Source organism: Trachemys scripta, chromosome 3, assembly GCF_013100865.1.
Source record: "Trachemys scripta elegans isolate TJP31775 chromosome 3, CAS_Tse_1.0, whole genome shotgun sequence".
Taxonomy (NCBI): domain Eukaryota; kingdom Metazoa; phylum Chordata; order Testudines; family Emydidae; genus Trachemys; species Trachemys scripta.
In genome coordinates, this window is record NC_048300.1 from 101,944,313 (window position 1) to 101,965,524 (window position 21,212).

Below are 21,212 nucleotides of genomic sequence, written 5' to 3' on the forward strand. Positions count from 1 at the left end.
AAGAATTTCTGTTGCTCTTGTTAACTCTAATCAGGAGATAAAAGTGGAGGTAGTGTGCCTCTCTCGGGAGAAGGAACAAAAGGATGGGATATAGGTGTCAGGCATGAAGAACCCAATTACAGGTTGACTGGGCCCTGTAAAGAGATTTGGTCCATTACCCAAGGTGAATGGCCCAGGGCAGGGCTGGTAAAGAATATCTGCCTAGGAAAGGGAGCTAATGAACACCCGGGGAGGTGATTGCCGTCATTTGGTACATCTGGAGAGGGTGTGGTAGGCTGACAGAGGAAGTTAAAACAGGGAGTTGAGGGTAGTCAAGGAAAGAAGGAGTAGCTGTCTAGAGCCAGAAATAAGGGGATTTGGGAAAGCTACAGGGATGGATTAGTTCCTGGGAAGGAGCAACACTCGAGGGTGGTGGCCCTGTGAGTCAGTGTCCCGAGAACAGAATGAAGGAACAAGAGGAACGGGAAGAAAGACTGAAGTCATAAGGCCACAGGGGCAAGAGAGTTTTTAATGGTATTCTTTTTGTCATCCTTCAGTGTAGAGACTGAGACTGAAGAGGACTCCCCACCCACAACAGGGGCAGAATATGATTGAATGGAGAATTTGAGAGTTACTAATCAATAGTGGGCATTATTTGGGATTCTAAGGAACCTGGTCAGAGGGCCATGCAAAGGGCCAGAAGGAGGTGTTTGGGGATGGTGGGCCTGTTATAAACTCTTAGCAACAATTTGAAGCCCCAGGAAAAGCTTAGGTTGAGGTTTACATTTTGTTATTATTTAAAATCACAAAGAAAGGCAAACCCACAGAACGGCAATGAGTTGTGAAGACTAACCTAGTGGCTGTGTATGTCCTGTTCAGAGACTCTTCACTCCTACACAACCTGTTTTTTGTGGGCTTGAGCTATAAAAGTGCCCTCGGGTGAAATGCATTATATTTTTTAACAATAATGTAGGTTGAGACAGTTGTTATGCCACAAGTGAAGGAGACTGTAAAGTAAAGCACAATCCCAGCAAAAGGTACTCGATGAAGTCGGCACCAGCTCAAAGGAGCTCCATGGAAGTTTTTTCGTTCTTGGTGGCTCTCCCAGTTATTAGGAAGAGACAGGTACTAGCAATGGGAGATTCGTTCATTAGAAATACAGATACAGTAATTCCTCACTTAAAGTAGCATATTTCAGGAACATAACTACAAGGTTAAGAGAAACGATGTTAAGCGAATCCAATTTCCCCATAAGAATTAATGGGGGGAGGTTAGGTTCCAGGGAAAAAATTTTCGCCAAACGAAAGACTGTGTGGGTGTGTGTGTATATGTATGTATGTATGTATATATGCATGCACAGTATAAGTTTTAAACAATTTAATAGTGTACACACCAGTGATGATTGTGAAGCTTGGTTGAGGTGGTGGAGTCAGAGGGTGGAAGAGGGAGGGATATTTCCCAGGGAATGCCTTACTGCTAAATGATGAACTAGCACTCAGCTGAGCCCTCAAGGGTTAACACATTATTGTTAATGTAGCCTCACATGCTACAAGGCAGCATGAATGGAGGGAGGGGAGACAGCATGGCAGAGAGAGACAGAGAGACACACTGTGTGTGTGTGTGTGTGTGTGTGTGTGTGTGTGTGTGTGTGTGTGTGTGTGTGTGTGTGAGAGAGAGAGAGAGAGAGAGAGAGAGAGAGAGAGATGAGCATTGCCCCTTTAAGTATAGTGACCTCACTCTAAGTACATTGCCTTTTTAAGTAGATCAGCAAGTTGAGACAGCTGCTGGTGCCAGCAAACTCTCTCCGTCCTGAGCCCCGTCGTGTCCCCCCCACCCCTGTGGAGATGGGGTAAAGGAGCAGGAGGGGGACATCCTGACATTAGCACCCCTCTTTCTCCCCCCCGACACAGCAAGCAGGAGACTCCAAGGCAGAGGGTAGGAACAGCACTTGGGAGTGGGGGGAGGGACAGCTGAATTGCCCAATACTTGATAGCGTGCTTGGCGGCTGCCCCACAGAAACTTAGGGGAGCAGCGAGCTAATAGGGGGGCTGCCGGTCCACCCTAGTTCCAAGCCCCCACCAGCTAGCTGCAACGGGCTGCTCTTCCTGCAAGCAGTGGACAAAGCAGGCAGCTGCCAAACAACGTTATAAGGGAGCACTGCACAACTTTAAACAAGCATGTTCTCTAATTGATCAGCAACGTAACAACGAAACGTTAACTGGGACGACTTTAAGTGAGGAGTTACTGTAGCTGGCTTTATGATGATCGGGAGAAGGGCATGGTGAATTGCATGCTGGGTGCGATGGTTGGGGATCTCTTGAGACATCTAGTCAGGCTTATGTGCAGTGTTGGGGAGGAGCCCTTGGTCGTGGTACATGTAGGTACCAAAGACATAGGGAAAGGTAGGAGAGAAGTCCTAGAGCCCAAATTGAGGCTGCTAGGTAAGAGATTGATGTCCAAGACCGCCATGGTAGTAGTCTCTGAAATGTTTCTTGTTCCATGCACAGGGCCAGTTAGACAGGCAGAACTGCAGGGTCTCAACGCGTGGATGAAATGGTGGAGGGAGGTCGGGTTTAGGTTTATTAGGAACTGGGGAACCTTTTTGGGAAAGGAGGAGTCTATATACAGGAAGGATGGGTTCCACCTAAACCAAAATGGACCTAGACTGATGGCATGTAAAATTAAAAAGGTCATAGAGGAGTTTTTAAGCTAAGGGCTGGAGAAAACTGCCAGGTGCAGAGGAGCGCATGGTCCAGATAGAAACATCCCTTAGGAGAGGACCTATTAATGGGGATTCTCTAGAAAAGAGAAGAGGATAGAAGTTGATAAAGTAGAGGTAGGAACTGAAGAGAACAGTCAAATGAAAAAAAGAGTCCTATTCAGTTACATCACATAATGGCAGCTAAATAGTGACAAATTTTATAAGTACTTGTATACAAATGCTAGAAGTCTAAATAGTAAGATGGGTGAACTTAAGTGCTTGGTATTTAATGAGGATCACAACCTTGGTGGAACAATGATAATCAATGGGACATGGTAATACCACGATACAAAGTATATAGGAATGACAGAGTAGGTCATGCTGGCTGACGAGTGGCAATATATGTGAAAGAAAGCATAGAATCAAATATAGTAAAAATCTTAAATGGATCAAACTGTACCATACAATCTCTATGGATAGTATTTCCATGATTGAATAATAAGGATATAGCAGTAGAAATATACTACTGACTACCTGACCAGGATGGTGAAAATGCTCCAGGAGATGAGAGAGGATACAAAAATAGAAAACGCAATAATAATGGGGGATTTCAACCATCCTCATATTGACTGGATACATGTCACCTCACAGGACATGATGCAGAGATAAAATTTCTAGACTCTGTAAATGATTGCTTCTTGGAGCAGCAAGTCCTGGTACCCACAAAGGGAGAGCACTCGGCTAGATGGACCATTGGTCTTACCCAGAATGGCCATTCTTATGTTCCTGTTCTAGTGTCTCTGGTACTGAGAAGCTTCCCTGAACAGTTAGAGAAATGACTGGAGCTGGCATGGCTGCTCAAGAAGCTGACAGCTACCTTGTAGCTATCCTACTGCACCTCAAAAACCTGGCACTGAATCAAAAGATATATCCATCTTAGCTTTCTGAAGATTACAGTGCCAGGCTGACTGCCTCCTTTTAGCAAGAGGAGAAAGTGAGAAAAGATGCCAGAGAACTTGGAAACAGTATAATTTTACTTTCTATCACCCATCAGGACTGTTATGCCTCAGGCACAAGACCTGCTCCCAACAGAGTAATACAGCACAAATATTTCCAGTGTTGCCAAGGCAGCTGGTATGATTGAGGCAAATATGATCAGAAAGGAGTATTAAGTGTTGGTCACACTAAATACATTTAGCAGTGTAGCCTTGACTGTAACAGCTCGGATCAGAAGGGATTATTTTGATATCCATATGGCTATCCCATATACTGGGCTTCTACACACACACACTCACTATAATTTACAATTAGCAAGCGTTTACTTCATTGCATTTTGTCTGAATTCATGTCTCAATTTTCGTACCTCTTTCATGATCTTGATGGCTTCCACTCGGTGCTGGGGTGGGGGATACAGCAGCATACGGTGATAGAGTGACTGGAGCACAGGTTTCATGGATTCTACTGACCCCACCAGTCGAACCAGTTCCGCTGCAATGTAATATATGGTCCGAGCAACGGGGCCACTGAGGGCAGGGGCTGTGGAGGAGCAACCTGACCCTCGGCCATGATCAGCGACCCCTGAGGAGGGCGAATCGGCCTCGAGACAGATGCTACTGTGGGCAGAGGTGATTGTTTTGTCATGGATTGGATTTCCCAGGATTACTACAAGGGCTGGACACAATTGCTTCCTGGGGAAAGAGAAAAAGGAACAAGTGGAAATAGGAAAAAAAAAATCTCCCAGACACAGCTTTACAATAGCCTTTTCAACGCCTACACCTCAACTCTCCTGTATCTCTGGAGCTGTTTTGCATGCAGGTCTTGTTATTTTTTCAGGGACCATGTGACAATGAAAGCCAGGGACATACAGACTTTGTAAAGGAGTTTTGAAACCCATCACACTTTACTCACAGACAAAACCTGCATGCAAAACCCTCTGCGTCCTCACCATTCTGAGCCCTTTGGGTTTTGGTCAGTCCTCTCAGGGTCTGATCTCCCCCCGCCTCCCGAAACAGCTGTTAAAAGAGCCTTTCTTTGACAAAATTCTAGTCCCCCTCCATCAGGTGACTCTCCTCTGTGGCTTCAAATCCTGCATCAGGTGATCCATTATTTGGTTACGAGAGAGAGAGCGCCTCTATCCACCTCCAGCCACCCTAAGAGCACATGGGATTCAAAAACCAGTAGGAGAACACTTCAATCTCCCTGGTCACTCAATTACAGACCTAAAAGTCAAAATATTACAACAGAAAAACTTCAAAAACAGACTCCAATGAGAGACTGCTGAATTGGAATTAATTGGCAAATTGGACACCATTAAATTAGGCTTGAATAAAGACTGGGAGTGGATGGGCCATTACACAAAGTAAAACTATTTCCCCATGTTTATTTTACCCCCCTACAGTTCCTCTCATCTTCTTGTCAACTGCTGGAAATGGGCCATTTTGATTACCACTACAAAAAGTTTTTTTTCCCCTCTCCTGCTGGTAATAGCTCACCTTAACTGATCACTCTCGTTATAGTGTGTATGGTAACACCCATTGTTTTGTGTGTGTGTGTGTATGTATCTTCCTACTGTATTTTCCACTGCATGCATCCGAAGAAGTGGGCTGTAGCCCACGAAAGCTTATGCTCAAATAAATTTGTTAGTCTCTAAGGTGCCATAAGTACTCCTGTTCTTTCTGCGGATACAAACTAACATGGCTGCTACTTTGAAACCTGTCATCCAGGATTGTAACAACTTGGTAAAGACTTTTAGCCCAGGGCCAGCCAAGGCTAGATTCAAACTAGTGACACAGAGCAAAAGCACCTGTATGTATCCCATTGCCATTCAAATCCCTTCTAATGACTTTTTAAAATATGCACGCAGAATTAATAGCTTCAAGCAACATATTTGTACTACTCTCTTAAATCTCTGATCCACACCTATTACACAATATAGATACAGCACACAATGGGAAGGGCCTATTTGAGGGCCACTTGATGTAATTAGGTGCCACATTGCACCATAAGCATGTAAAATACTTCTCAGCACCAGCTACAGTATATTTTTCCGAGACACACTGGCTATTCCCATCCCAACCTCTCTCTGTAAGGACTCACTTCCTTGCAATCCATCACAGCCATTGTACTAAAAGTGCTCCCTTCTAGCCCTCTGTACCAGGTGCGCATAAATACTGTCCATATCTGTAATGGGGAGGATTATCTACCCTCTACTGTCTTCTTTCTGTAGCTGACGGTGTTCATCTAAAAGAAGCTCTATACTCTTGCTGTCTAATCTTTTCAGCCTGAGGCCCAAAAGGAGTAGCATAAAGGAGCAGAAACCACTAGCAAGCCCCCTGCTGGGGATTCCCCTAGGATGAGAAAGTCCCCTATGGGCATAAAGCTAGCACGGCTGACTCCTATGCCTCTCTCTTCATTGTCTGGCACAGAGGGCATGTCAGGGGTGCAGAGGGAAGGTGGCTGGAATGAGCTGTACTCTGGCTATTCCCAGCTGGCACATGGTCCCTGACGGACCATACATCAGCTGGGACAAGTTAGAGTAGTCGTCAGCCTGCTTTAACCTGTGACAGGACTGGGGTGGAGAATCAGGAAGCTGTAACCGGTTGTTGGTTCCCAGCTCCTTTTCCCCTCTCCTGCGCTGTGGTGGTTGTGTTTGTATGTGTGCATGCGCACGCTAAGCGCTCTCCGCGGCTTGTACAGCACCAGTAAAGCTCCCACCCTGCTCGTGGCAGGGCTCCAACACTCAAGTGAGCAAGCAATGGAGTAGCCAGAAGTACTCTGTCCTTCCAACCCTGTGATGCAGAAGGTGGTCCTCAGAGTAGCTGCTGAACATCTGCATTGGGGAAGTGACAGCTGCTACTTAGAGCTTCCCCGGCTCTTGCCAGAGCTGTGCCTGGAGCTGGAGGGGAGGTGGTGGAAGGGAGCTGGAAAAGCCATGCTCCTACCTTTTCCCCAGAGAGGTGGGCCTGATTCAAACACTTCTATTTAAAAATCACAGGGTGCAGTAGCTCATGGAACACATTTTCAATTCACAATCACATGCACACTTGCTTCTCAACACAGACACCCTCAAGGGAGATTTAGAGTGTCACGGGCCACAGGTTGGACATTGCTGCTCTTTGCAGACTTTGGTAAACTTTATGTTAATTACACTTTTCCCTTATTTCTAACACCATTCTTGGGAGCCAGGCATCTAAACACTATAGAGAGGCGTTGCCACAGTCAGAAAGTTGGCAAGGATTCATTCAGGTGATTTGAGCAGGTGGTACACCATATTGTAAAATAGTTAATGGCTTGAAAATGAAAAAAAAGGGACCTTGTAGTAAGATTAGACAGGGGAATAACTTGATAAAAGGGGTCTTGGCGGTATCACCAGAGCCTTCAAGAATATACTAGACTCAGATTTTTAAGCCAGAAGGGACAATTAGGATCGTCTAATCTCCCCTCCTGTGTAGCACAGGCCAGTAACTCAGGTAGTGATGCAAATGATTATTCCCTATTACATAAGTACCACTCCTGAGCCCAGTCACTTCTGGTTGAATTTAAATAAAATGTGTATGTTGAGTGCAGAGTTCAGTCCTGCACTGTTGCAAAAAGATACACAAAGTGATCAATGAACTCCTTTCAAGGCCATAAATAACTGGAATTCCATAATAATGATGAGATTTACTATAGGGTTTCATATAGCTGGACCCAGTGCTCAGCAACCTGTATTACCCAACGAAGTTTTAATGAAGAGCTTTCCAGTGAGAGCCGGGCATGGCTTCTATAATGTCAAATCTGGTGGTGGTGGTGGTGCAGGGGGTTATGTTTGCTCAGGTGAGCCCCCACCCCCAAACATTAAATCAGTGGAAATCTAAGCTCCCATTCTCTTCATAGGAAGGTGCAAAACGTGTACTCACCAAATAAGGTCAGTGAATCCTCTGTGGTTGTGCATGCCGGGAGAGGAACTATTTAGCATTGAGAGAATACATTCCAGGTAGAGAAGCTGCAGTTGCTGATTTTCACTGATAAACAGAAATAAAGAATGTTCAAATAGGACTAAAACAAGTATTTTTGAGACTTTATCATCATCATCATTCTGTTTGGAGAACTGTATTAGTTCATCTGCATGTTATCCTGTAATTTATAGCACAGTGTTATTTTGCATCTGCCTGAAAATGGTATGGATTTCAAATGTGTGATCCTCTTTATCACCCCATTTGCTCTGAACTTAATGACAGTCAGTAAAAGCAGGCAGTAGAGAAAACAACAGGGTGATTAGCTCGTCCCATTTCACGAGAAATGAGGAATAAATATCCTCTTAAAAAAGAAAAGAAAAAGTAGATAGAAGACAGATGTCATTATCTAAATTTGACTTAACACAGAAGAAGATGGGATTTTTGCACAAATGAATAGAAACCTCTTCAAACCCCACTAGAGTTGTTACAGACTCTTCATGCAAACTGAGAACCCTCAGCAGCTGCCTAACATTCTTATTACTACACAGATATCTTATTTTCTGCCTCTTTCTCTCCCTCTCTCTCTTTCTGCTGTCATCCTTTTCTGTTCTTCTGATGACAGAAATCATGGCAAAGAATGCAAAATCAGGAAAGCTAGACTCTGGGGTCAATGTGACTTTTGAGGTCTAATTCTCAAGTTCTCAAACTGTGGGTCAGAACCACAAAGTGGGTTGCGACCCCATTTTAATGGGGTCAACACAGCTGGCATTAGATTTGCTAGGGCCCAGAGCCAAAGCCTGAACCCTACCGTCTGGGGCTGGCTTCGGCTTCAGTCTTGGGCAGCAGCGCTCAGGCTTCAGCCCTGGGTGGCAGGGCTTGGGCTACAGGCTCTACTCCGCCAAGGGCTGAAGTCCTTGGGCTTTGGCTCTCGCCCCCGCTGCCCTGGGCAGCGGGGCTCTGGCTTCAGCATTCGTCCCCCCCAGGCTCAGGCTTCATTCCCCACTCATGGGGTCTTGTAGTAATTTTTGTTGTCAGAAGGGGGTTGCGATGCAATGAAATTTGAGAACCCCTGGTCAGTCAGCTACAATCTTAATATCAAGATGAGTCTCAAGAAAAGTATATGGAAGGATCTGTAGACACCACAAACAGAACATGTTCTTACGCATATTTTGAGAATTAACTGCAAGGGTTAAGACAATAGATAGGTTTAAAGTTGCTTCACCATGTAAAGATAATTTTTTTACATTAGGATTAACATTCTGTTTTTCACTCAGCAAGTCAGGGAGGGATCTTTCCATTCCTTTTGGATTATTGTTTTTGATAAGGTGAAGGCTATGAAACCATATTTTTCTGAGGTACAACAAAAAGTAATCAAAGCTATAGAGACATGACTCATCATCTTTGCTTTTTTCCTGGTTCTTTTGCTGAATATATTTCTCTGTGGCTTGCCGAATGAATTATCCTTAAGTAGAAAAGACATCTTTCATATGTCTGTTGGCCAACAATTTGAATCTTGAGGGTGTAAAACTAGATACCTAAATCCATATTATGGATGGTTTGAAAATGACGGCCTACTTTCTTTGCTTCATAAAGATATGGACTGGCATATAAGAAATGGGCCATTCCCGCACTACTTCATATGAGAGTCTCATAAATCCAATATTATATATATATATATACACACACACACACACACACACACACACACACATACATACATATATGGAACATGTTACTTATATGGCATTCATGGATTTTTGATCCACAGATACCCTTGCCTCTGAATTCTTTCCAAGGTCTATTTACTACAAAAACATCTCTCCAGGATGAAGTTGATCTGCAGTAGGCAAATAGCCTATATTGCCGTATACCTCAGTGCTGCCCATCTGCTAATAACCCTGCTAGAGCAGGTTTCATTGTTTCAGGGCCCTGGGAACTATAATGACCAGAATTCATCTCCCTTAACCCCTCTTTCATCACCCGTGCCTTACCTCCCTCAGAAGCAAATACCAATATGCTTGAAATTAAGAACAGTGTGTTAAAGTAATCATCAGGCTAGGAGATTAGAGCAGACAGTTTAATAACCCAAAGCCTTGCCTCTGTGACCCAAAGGCTGCACAGGGTGAATCTCTCTGACAGGTTGTTTCTGAGGAGAAACAATCATTGGCTGAAAGGAAGAACAGCTTTCTACTCCCAGCCTCCCACATAATCACTTCAGTAAGTTTTTTAACAAGCCAGCTACATTTGTTTTCCTCCAGAACTAATTAGAATCCTTCATTATGTTTCTTTGTTAATTAAAAGACCCAATTAAGAAAATAGGTGCAGAATTACCAGTTAGTGCTTCTGTGCTACCTGGATATATTACTGCAGTAAATCATGGTTCACTGACCATATTTTTAGGTTCTATTAATCTCTTTAAGGCATATTGTAGATGAGTACAAAATCTGTTCTTATTCAGTGCAGTCTCCTGGGGAGTTGGGATTGCAGATAAACTTCACAAAGGATCTTTCTTTCCTTTATTCATTTTCAAGTCAACAGTTTTTAGGAGAGCTCCTGTTAAGTAGTTTAGTTTTGGTATTACATCCCCAGTGATTTGAAATGGTTATATTTTTGGGGGCAATGCCTATCAGATGACATTAAAAAAATAGCACACAGACAAAACTCCAGTTTGTTGCAGAGGGTGAAGTGCCTAGGACAACTGAAAACATCATTATTTTTGTGCACACAATTTTGAAGACCTAAATTATTGCCCCCTAGATGTGCATGTAGCCCCCCCTCTCCAAATGATTTCCAGAACATCCAGGGAAATTTTGTGTGCGCTTCCTACTGCTCACACTGATCGATGCCTCTTTGCTCATTAACAAACTTGTCCATTCCAATTTGTGCTTTAATTTTGTACCATGTAAAACAGCTTCTAACAGCTCCTTTTTCCTTTTCACTCATGCCATAGTCTTTTGTAACCAAGCAGAAGAGTAGTAGCAAGAGAGAGCTTAGTTTTAATGATATGGAGGCGGTGTTGTTAATTAAAAATAACTTTTTTCCCTCCAAATGTCTCTCAAATTTTCACCAAGATTTTAGTTTGTCATATTTATACCTCTGAAATAATTGCCCCATATTGCTTTTATGCTACTTTTTCATTTTGATTAACTTATTTTCTCACAGTTTGGGTTTTTTTCCTGGTTGATTAATTAGTAGAATGTTAGCAGGGCTTGGCTTAAAATACCACAGCTAGGATTTTTTCATTCAACTTATTTCAGAGTACTTGCAATTAGATTGTAGGCTATTCTGAGGCCACAAAATGTTGCTTTCTACAAACTATTCATATAATGGTACTGAAACATGTGAAACTCTGGAATTTTGCATGTTTGGATACATAAATTGGTTACTACAGGAACCATGTTACCCATGGGCAGGTTTCCATTCTTAGCCCCAATCTCGCAAAGAATTATACATGGGTTTAACTTTATATATTGTGGGTGAAATCCTAACTCCACTGAAGTCAACGGCAATGCTCCCTCTCGCAATGGGATTATTCACAGTGTGTAAAGTTCAGCACATAAGGAAGTCTTTGCAGGATAAGGGCCTTAGGTTCTGATTTTGTAAGCAACTACAGGACTGACAGAGCCTTGCATCTGTGTGGATCCCACTGAAGTCAAAGGAATTTCGAAATGACATTTTTTGAATAAATCCACAGTCTACCCTGTTCTTAAGTAAGGTTAATATTAGGAAATGGAGAGCAACAAATTGCAAATGAAAAGCCTGATCCTGCAAACCTGACTCCTGTAGGTAGTCGATACTCACCTACACAGTCCCACTAGTATCTATGGATTTACTTGCACAAGCCAGGACTACTCATGAGAATAAGAATTGTAGGATCACATCCAGAGGCCTTTTCAGTTAATTCATAATGCATTAAAAATGAAAACTGGCTACATTTAGTCCTCAAGAAATGGTGCAGCGTGTGCACTTCTGCGGAGTGCTGGACAGCTCCAGAAGGGCCTGTGTTTCCAGAGCTGTATGGTTCTGTGCCACTCTCAAGGCATGGCCACGTGTAATTCACAGAATCTGGCCTTATGGCACTGACTCACTGTGTGATCTTGGGCAAGTCCCTTCTCTGTGTGCTTCAATTTCCCCCTGTGTAAAATAGGGATAATAATGATCGCCTTGGTGATCTGCTTTGAATTCTTTGATTGAAAGGTCACAGGGAGGGTAAATCAGTAATTATTATGTTTTTGATCATTTATTCAGTCTCTGTTCCATCTAAGGCATGCTCAGGAATCTGGAAAATAGTATTAGCGATATTAAAGAATCAGCGGGCCAAATCCTCAGTTTGTGCAAATCAGCAAAGCTCCATTGACTTCTATAAAAAACACGCTAATACTATAATAATGATGATAAATAAACCATTTAAACTTGAATATCATCTTTCATGACTTGAATGAAGCTGTGCATTTTAAAACCACCTGAGAATCTGGATCAATATTCAAATGTATAGCATCATGGTATTTTAATGAAATATTATCGTACATATGGTGGTTGTAGTTCACAAGAAAACTTACCATTTGCAAATAATTAGCGTTATCTGAGTAAACTTGTCATTATATTCCCAATATTTAGGTTAGGGAATACCAGTAATACCTTCCAAGAGATCATTGTATTTTAGTCTTGCTATACTATTTGTTGTCTTTCTCCCTCTCTCTTCTGTGGATGTGTTCATTATGCACAGCATAGGAAAAAAGCAAGCATTTTTCTGAAAGGTGTTGTTACTATATAGAATCTATTTACAATAAGGGTTGCTATCACTTACTGGAGTTTCTTTAAAGCGAAACTGTGTATGTGGGTGATAAATCAATTTTTCACCACAATTGTGGGCTAAATTGATACAACATAATCAATCCAACAGAGGGCAAGGTACCTCTGACAAGTAACTTAGTGCAAGAATTGTTTGCCTTGTTATCCTAGAATGAGGACAGTACGATCATTTATAAGTGATGTTCCACAAGAAAATCTGCAGCAACAAATATGAATTATAGCTAAATAACCCACTTACTTTATGACAGCCTGAAGCTTCTCACAGAGCACAGTGAGGACAGACACAACATCGTCGCAAAGGGACTCTACTGTAGAACCTTCAAAAAGGACAAAGGTCAGTGGCACTATATATGTTTAGCTGGTTTACCACCACAACTCTCCTCCACATCTTTCAGGGCTCACCTAACTTCCGTGACTTGGGTCTGTAGTTCTCAACTGTGGCCCATGGGCTACCAGAATTCACAAAAAGAATGTGTGGGAAAGATTTTGGAATAGGAACTGATTCTGCTACAGAATCTCTTTCTGAGGGAGCGATCCACAAAATGAAAAAGTAGTATCAGGATAACACTAATTGCTTAAATGGATTTATGGAAGTTTGGGCCCATTCCTCCAACTCAGACAAGAAAAAGAGCAAGTGGCTCCAATACTTCTGCATGGCACTTGACGATAGACAATTCATCAGGATTATTAAAATCTTGGTGGCTTTTCCTATTGTTTGTCTCTGTGCTGCTCCTTCTAACCACCAGAAATCTATGTAGCAGCTAAGGCCCCAGTCCTATACATGGAACTGTGTGGGCAGAACGTAATGCCTGTGTGGAGTCTCATTGGAGTCAATGGACTCCACATGGGCACAAGGTCCACCCCCACAGATCCATTTGTGGGATCAGGGCTTAATAAAGACAGGGCATAGGAAAAACCTTAGGAAACTAACTGATGCTGTGGCATGATGAAGGTGAGGCATATTAGCACTCCTCCTCTAGCAGAGCTGTCTGTCAGGACCTGAAAAAATATTAAAATTATCCGCTAATTATATAGCGGATAGGGCTGGCCCAACAGGTAAGAAATTGTGTGTGTCTCCAGAACCCTCCTAATCTCTGAAGAAAAAGTCCTTAGAACACTGTTCAAATTTTGGAAGGGAACCCACTTCACTTTAATCCTGCCCACAACACTGAAGCCCTTAGGTTGCAGAGACAGCATATTGTAATTATTAGTTATTGCTTTCCTGTAGGGAACACCATTCACGCAGTGCAGATGAAGGTGTAATTAAAGGTGTTGCAGACACTTGTCAGTTCTGAAAGTAACCAGAGCCCTTGTACAATGAGTGGGGTGATACCAATAAGGTGAGAGCAGTGGAAAATGAAAGGACTCTGCAGAAGATGTAAACAACAAGGAATAATGAAAAAGAAAAAAGTCAGATTTTAAAGAGTCACCATAAAATAAAGCGGAATAGATACCTTGGCTCTTGAACTCTTGCATGGCTTCATGGTTTTCAGTTGTCTATTGAGGGAAAAGAAACATTGTAATCAGAACAGGTGGAAGAAAACTGCTGTAGGTATATGCAGCACTTTAAAGTACTCCGTTCCTAATCTGAAAAAACCCTTAGTGTATGGTCAGAAAAGCAAGTGTAAAAGTCACAACTTCCTCGGGTGTCGGTAATACCTGTTTTTCTTACTTTACTAATTTAGAGGGAGAAATTTTCAAATGTGCCTAAGTCCCATTTTCAAAAGTGATTTAGACTTAGGCACCTAAGTCCCATTGAAAGCCATTGGGACATAGACTGGCAGTTACCTAAGTAACTTTTCAAAATGGGATTTATATTCTTAAGTCACCTCAATGCTTTTGAAAATTTTACACTTTATCACTGTTAACACTACAGAGCCAATACAGCTAGAAATGCCCTCTTAAATCATCTAGTTCATTTCTCTGCCAGTGCAGGACTGTTCCCTGTGGTACATACAGCACACGGAAGAACAAGGTCAATTCTCTTGTCTCTCATGTATCATCAGAAAATTGTCAGGAGCTAAGTGCAGTTTGCAGAATCTCCATTATAGTCAGGATGTACAAGCAGAAGTAAATCAACTCAGTTTTCAGATCCAGATAGAATTTGCAGAGCTTCCAGCTTGGAAAAAAAATCTTTTTACTTATAAACTGGACACACTGTATATGGAGAAAGGATAAGTAACCCTAGAATTACATTTTACAGTTATTTCTCAGATTAATGCTATACTTAAATTCTGGCTATTTAATTTTTTTTAAAAAGATCTCTGTTTTACTGAACCCAGCACAACTGCTTTAAGATTAAATCTCTACACAACTGACAGATGCAAAATCCGCTAACAAAGCAAACAAAACACACAAAGGCAAATAATTTCTTCATTAATATGCAAGGAAGTGCTCAAAAGTGCAAGAAGCCAAAGTCATTTCAAATTTGCCCAGAAGTGCTTATAATTCCATCTAGACAATACGTTGGCGTTTAATGCAAACAGCTCTTGTGGATTTTAACAACACAATAAAGGCAATAAAAAAAACGCAGTCATTTTTTGACAGTAAGCCAGCAGGTAAAGAAGCCCTCTGGCCCAAATCATTTAATTTGATATACATTCAAAAGGATTTGGCTTAAATTTTATAATTAAAAATTACTTAAGTAATACAAATATACTTTCTGTAGCTAAGAATTTATTTGGTACGGGCAACATTTAATATTTAAGAAAGTTTTGGCAAAAGGATTTCAACTGGACTTCACCAAGATAAACACACAAAATAAAAGAACAGAAAAAAGAAGCAAAGTCAAGACAATCTCACATCAGAATGAAGCCTTTCTTGCAAATCAAAACGTAGAGCCTGTCTGCTGGAAGGGAAGAGTTGTTTCTGTTGAAGGATTTGTTAGGCATTTGTTAGCCCCAAAAGGAGGCAGTTTTAAACAGGACTGATGCTGGAACGCCAGAAGGCACAGCACCCAGCCACAGAACACTGCATGCAGAGACACAAAAAGCACACAGCCATGGAATACTGAACCATCTGTTGATGCCGGAAGGCTCACCGTATTCTCTTGCTTTTGCCGTAACTGTAAAGTCAAGTCACTCAACATTTGGCTGAGGGTTGCCCGCACAGCGGTGTTAATACTCCGCTGGTGACAGCTAGATACATATGTCTCAATGCAAACCTGGTGAGGAAACAAGATAGCAGCACATAGATATAAACAACAATTTAACTGTAGACCATCTCGGGAGGAAGTGAAGGTCTCTTCATGCAGAAAGTCAGCCAGATTTACTAGTGCATAGTGTTAGAACTTTTTCAGCCATGCGAATAGCCCAAAAACAATATGGTTTAAAAGCAGCATGCAACTTGTCAGGTTTCTGAAGTGCTGTGCATGTTGAGGTGGCAAGACAAAAATGGCAACCACTCCCCATCCTGTCAAACTATGATGCTCAGGCAGCAGCTTGTGCTTTGGATGTTGCTTTCAAATATTAGCCCTATTGTTTAATTCCAGTGATGTATTCATGACATCAACAGGGACCAAATGAACCTACAGGGACCATTACTCTGGAATTCTGCCCCTAGTACATAAGCAGCAGCATCCTTTCATATGAGTTCAAAAAGGTTTGTTTCTTTTTAGGTTATTTGCATCAATTGTTATTTGCATGGGTTTTTTATGAGTAATATGTTGGGGATTTTCAGACAGCTTCTGCTACTAGGATGCAACTAGGCATCTTGATTGTTCATTGTAAATCATGGTTTTAATTTATGTTTATTACAGTATCCAATAACCTTTTAGTGCCCATAAATGGAAATTTTTTTTATCTGTTTAGTTTTACTATAGTGGGAGCGACAGTGACTGCTACAGTTCATGTTGCATCAGAGTTTCCATACTAACTACATTTTCAGTTGCTTGTAACTTTTGCAAACTTTCATCTTTAGGGCTGAATTTTTCCATTCTTGGACTCTGTCCAAAGACAATGTTTTGCAGATAGTATCAAAATGCAATGGAATGCTGAGGATATGGTATTATGCCCACTGCAATGTCCTTTACCAGATTTCTTTTAAAAGGTGTTTATCTCACAAAGAGTTTGTAATTACTGTGTTGTCATTTTTGATGCAGCAGCCTCTGGTTTGAGATACGAGGTAATTCGTGCCTCCTGTAATCTATATCATGGGATTGGAACCAGACTGTTTAACACAAACTTATTAATAAACTGTGATCCAAAGGAGCAACTCCACTCACTTTGGCATATGTTGAACTCTGTGATTCTGTCTATGACTGTGAAGTTATTCATACAAGTTCAGTCAGCCTTTGTGTAAATGGGTTCGTAACACTACCTGTTGTACTCTTCAGGGTGCGGTCATTCAGATGTGTCAGTATTTCTATCATACAGTCATCTTGGAAGGGTTATAACTCCTCCGTAAAGTCATCCTGGCAATGAATACATACATTCTGCATATGCTGTATGTAGAGAGACACAAGGTGTGTGAGGTAATATCTTTTATTGGACCAACTTCTGTTGGTGAGAGAGGCAAGCTATCAAGTTTACACAGAGCTCTTCTTCAGGTCTGGGAAACACTCTGTGTGTCTCAGCAAAATACAAGATGGAACAGATTGTTTAGCATAAGTAGTTAACATGTATTTCAAGGTGAAGGGGCCTGTTAACACCCCTCTAGTCATAGGGAGAAAAGGAACAACACTGCATATACTGTATGTATGCAGATTAATATACAGCTGGTATATTCTGTACAGACATCTTTTTAAACAAAATTTGAATTTAACTGGTTGTCCTTTTTCAAAGTATAGGAGCATAGATGGAATAAAAACAGCGTTTTCTTGTTTTAGATACTTATATTTCCCTAATGAAGGAGAAGTCCGATTTGTAAGATGAAAATTTAAAGATGGTTAGCTCATTATGTGGACTAATCAGTGCTGATATGTACACAGTAACAGAATCAAGAGCCTGATCCGACTCCTACTGAAATCAAAAGGGAGCTTTGCCATTAACTTCAGTGGGAGAAGGACAGGGAGTAAGGTTAAAATGGAACTGCTGTCCACGTGCATTACTTTTAATATAACAGAATGGAGAATACGACCAGATCCCAGAATCCCTTTGAATTTATCATCTCTGCTCCTTTCAGCAGACATATCCAGCAGATGTGAGAGGTGCTAATGCTTTTAGGATTTCTGCCGCATGGCAGAATTTTGGGCACAATAAAGCATGACTGAATTCCTTGGTTAGAAATAATATATGCTTGATTAGTGTAAATTGTGAGAGCCAAAATGCCACACACTGGAATAATCTGAACTATAGCTCTTGCACCATTCTCATCCCAGTCACTCTGTTATGTCCCAGTGTAGCATTATGAGAACACGATAGGTAGCATATGATATTTTGTGCCTCTTACGTAACAGAGGCAAGATAAAGACGAAATTAATTTATTTCCTCTCTCAGGTTTGCATGTGTCCCCATCTTAACAATACATTAAAGCCTGATAAAGCTGAAGGCATTTGCATCAGATAATGGACAGAACTTACAGTTCATCTTGGCCTTTGGGGCATCTGTTGACCTTTGAGAGTGTTATATTTCCTAAGGTAAGTGAGGAATTTCATTCAGCATGATCTTAATTAGTAGATGTGGGAGGAAGATTCCAAAGATGCATGAGGTCTCACACTGCACAGACTGTCAATGCAGATTAAAGCTTTTTATCTTAAATGTGTAAAAAGGTACCATGCAGCTGTCACTACTGTTATTTATATAGTGCACAGTGCTTCACGACAGGAAAACCATCTAAACAAATACAGAATTCCTACACTGAACAGGATAGATTCTAATCCTGCAGTCAGACCTATATGAACAGACCCTGGAACTGTGCATCACCTCATTGGCTTCAATGAGGAGCAGGGATCTGCCAATACAGATCCATTACATCACTGGGGCCTAAGGAAATACATATGAAATACCTCAGTTTACGGATAGCGTAATGCTCTATCTTGCTGAGCCAGTGTGATTTTCTATTTATGCTTCTGACAGCACAAGAAAATCCTTACTCTTCTGTCATTTTCAAAAGGAGACGTGGAACAGAGGTTGCCATCGTATACCACACAAGAATTCCAGTGGGCAAGGAATACAAAATCCTATCGACCACTTACAATCATGCAATTCAGACCTTGCTGAGGCCAAATCATTCATAGGAACTGTGTGTGCTGCGAGGGTTTGAATAGTAATATTCTTCTCTAAATCAGCTTACTGAAAGAATTGTGGAAAGACTAAATTTAAAGGCAGGCTGACTTTCTGGAAAGAGCAGGATCGATTTCCCCTTTTTTCTTTCCCCGCCCCTTGTGTGTTAACGTGCAGCACTGTTGCTCAGCTGAGCTCCAGTCTCGCAAGCCAAGCATGATACCTTGTGAAATGTCATTGGTGGGGCTGCACCAGTAAAAATGCGAGAGCACAGGGCACTGAAGAGGTGTGCAATGGACACTTTGATCATTTCATGCATTTGGGGGCTTCCAGCTTTGTGACATGCAAAACACAGCTAAGAAAGCAAAACACAAAGGATTAGACAAAGCAATGCAATGGATTAAACAAGACAATCTCTAAAAACATGGGTGGGAATAGATAAAAGAAGATAAACAAGTCACAAAGCATGAAATAACCTTTCATGCAGGGGCCTGACCAAAATTAAAGGTATTGTATGCAATTAGGAATGTATATAGCTAGGTTGACTGTAGGTTCAACACTAATAATATTTAAGCCATTTATACAACACTCTTAATGGTCAGAGTACTTCACAAATATTATCTCCTTACCCTTCACAGAACTCCAATGAACATTATGGCCCCCAGATTAAAGATGGGGAAACTGAAGCTGAGGTTAAGGCCAAAATGCTCAGATGTATCCACTAACGTGGGGTGCCTCCATTCTGGACTGATCAGGTGGTGCAAAGTGGCCAGGTTCTAGCTGTAACTTGCCAGAAGATAATTCCTATTGGAGGGGAACTCCCATTGGCAAGAGATGAGCAGAGACAGAAGAGCTTACTCTACACCAGCTCCACCCTACTATGGGACACATCAGGGAAAGGAGGAAGAATGGGAACATGGCAGAAGAGAACTATGCCAATTCTCCACTGAAATAAGTTTGAGCAGCTGATGCTGGGGCCAGGCCAGTGCTGAATAACCCCACTGACTACCACCCCAGCACTGGGAAGAGTTCAGATGCAGGGGAGAACTGAATCCTCGGGTTTCAAATGTTAAAGCCTTTGTAATATCTATGGGCCAGAATCACAAAGCCAAAAGGTGCTGATAGATTCTTTTCTGTATAGGTATACTAGCAAACGCTCCTAATGTAGTCAGAGCTGATGCTGGTTTTTGCTTGGATAGCTGATACTGATTCCCTGAACAAAATGCGCTAACCCAGCAAAAGAACGTTTTTTTGTCCAATATAGTTTCATCTACACTCAGTTTTTGCCGATAAAAAATATCATACTCCTAATTGACTTTACTATGCCGGCAAAAGTTTTAAGGGTAGACATGGCCTTTTAAGAGTGAGGATATGGCAGAACCACTAAACAATGGCAGGATCCAATACTTAACATGAAGCAAAGCTGGCATTGATCAGGGTGTTTTAAAGAGAAAAACAGTTATGTGTCATTTGCATATCGTTATCTGAAAATGCACAGCAGAAATAGAAAATATGACTTCAGATAATGCTCACAGTCTTTGGGATGCCCCCAAGGAACAAAGAACATGAAGCACTGACAATTGATTTCCACTACCTGAAGTAGCAGCTCAAAGGTTGAAATACTGGAGCTATTAAACCCTTTTTCCAATGTGTATTGCATCTTACTGTATCTCTTGATCTACAGTTCATGGATACATTGGGCTAGATTCACCTTCAATTTTCATCAGCTTCTGCCCTCCACAGTGGAAGAAAGTCTGCCAAAGAGAGGCTGCAGTCGTGTAAAGGAGCCATAAGTTTGCCTCTGTATGGGGGATTGGGGCAACAGAGGTTTAGCACAGCCTGAGAAAGAGAGTTGCCTGGGCAGGGAGGAGGTAGGTGTTGCTGATCTAGTACATCTTTGCTACAGCCCCAAGTAGTGAGGCTCCTACAGAGCCCCCAGGAAAACAGAAGTTACTCTTCATGAGTTTGGATTTCCTAACATTATTCAGGGGGGTGAAACCATGAGTTACACAGGTCATCCCAAATTAGTACTATCATGTATTCTGTACATGGCACGTTTTTAGGACTGTCTTACAGTTTTAACATTTTGTATTGGATACAAAAATTGTCTCCTTCTGCCTGCAAAGTCAATTAGTTATGATTTAGCAGTTAAGTTACCATGGTAAGACAGCTAGTTTTCTTAGTTACCATGCTTTTCCCCCCTAGGTAGCAACAGGGTGATGCTGGATCAATTTCATCCCCAGATTTATAAAACGCTACCACTGCCAGGTAAAGCTAGGCACTTCCATCAGGTTTTCTTTTCTTCATGCACCAAGGAAAAATTGACATTGACTCGCAATTGTTAGTCATTTTCTTTCTCTGTTCACTAATTTCACTTGTAACTTCCCAAGCTTTTAAATAACAGCAGAACACAGACGGATATCTCCATCTGTAATTATCAATGTAGAAATAAATTATTATGATTATTCCCCACTACTGAAAAGAAAAGCTAACAAGTGTTGTAAAAGCAGAGGGGTGTTAGGTCATGGGGTTTTCAAAGATTTTCATACAAACCTTTTCATTGCTGTATTATACATTGATGTTAAGTGTGTATACATTCCCCTCAACCCTATGCAGTGTAAT

General features: G+C 41.6%; 1 protein-coding gene across 1 annotated transcript in view; it reads right to left on the bottom strand.

The window, feature by feature from the left end:
• Nucleotides 1-21,212, bottom strand: part of ARFGEF3 (ARFGEF family member 3) — a 118,833-nt gene that overhangs the window by 44,238 nt on the left and 53,383 nt on the right. Inside the window, exons 6-10 of the mRNA XM_034765559.1 lie at nt 15,470-15,592; nt 13,884-13,926; nt 12,668-12,746; nt 7,579-7,683; nt 4,044-4,368 (exon numbers count right to left, since the gene is read on the bottom strand). Of these exons, the coding sequence (XP_034621450.1) occupies nt 4,044-4,368; nt 7,579-7,683; nt 12,668-12,746; nt 13,884-13,926; nt 15,470-15,592 (675 nt within the window). The remainder of the gene's footprint in view (nt 1-4,043; nt 4,369-7,578; nt 7,684-12,667; nt 12,747-13,883; nt 13,927-15,469; nt 15,593-21,212) is intronic.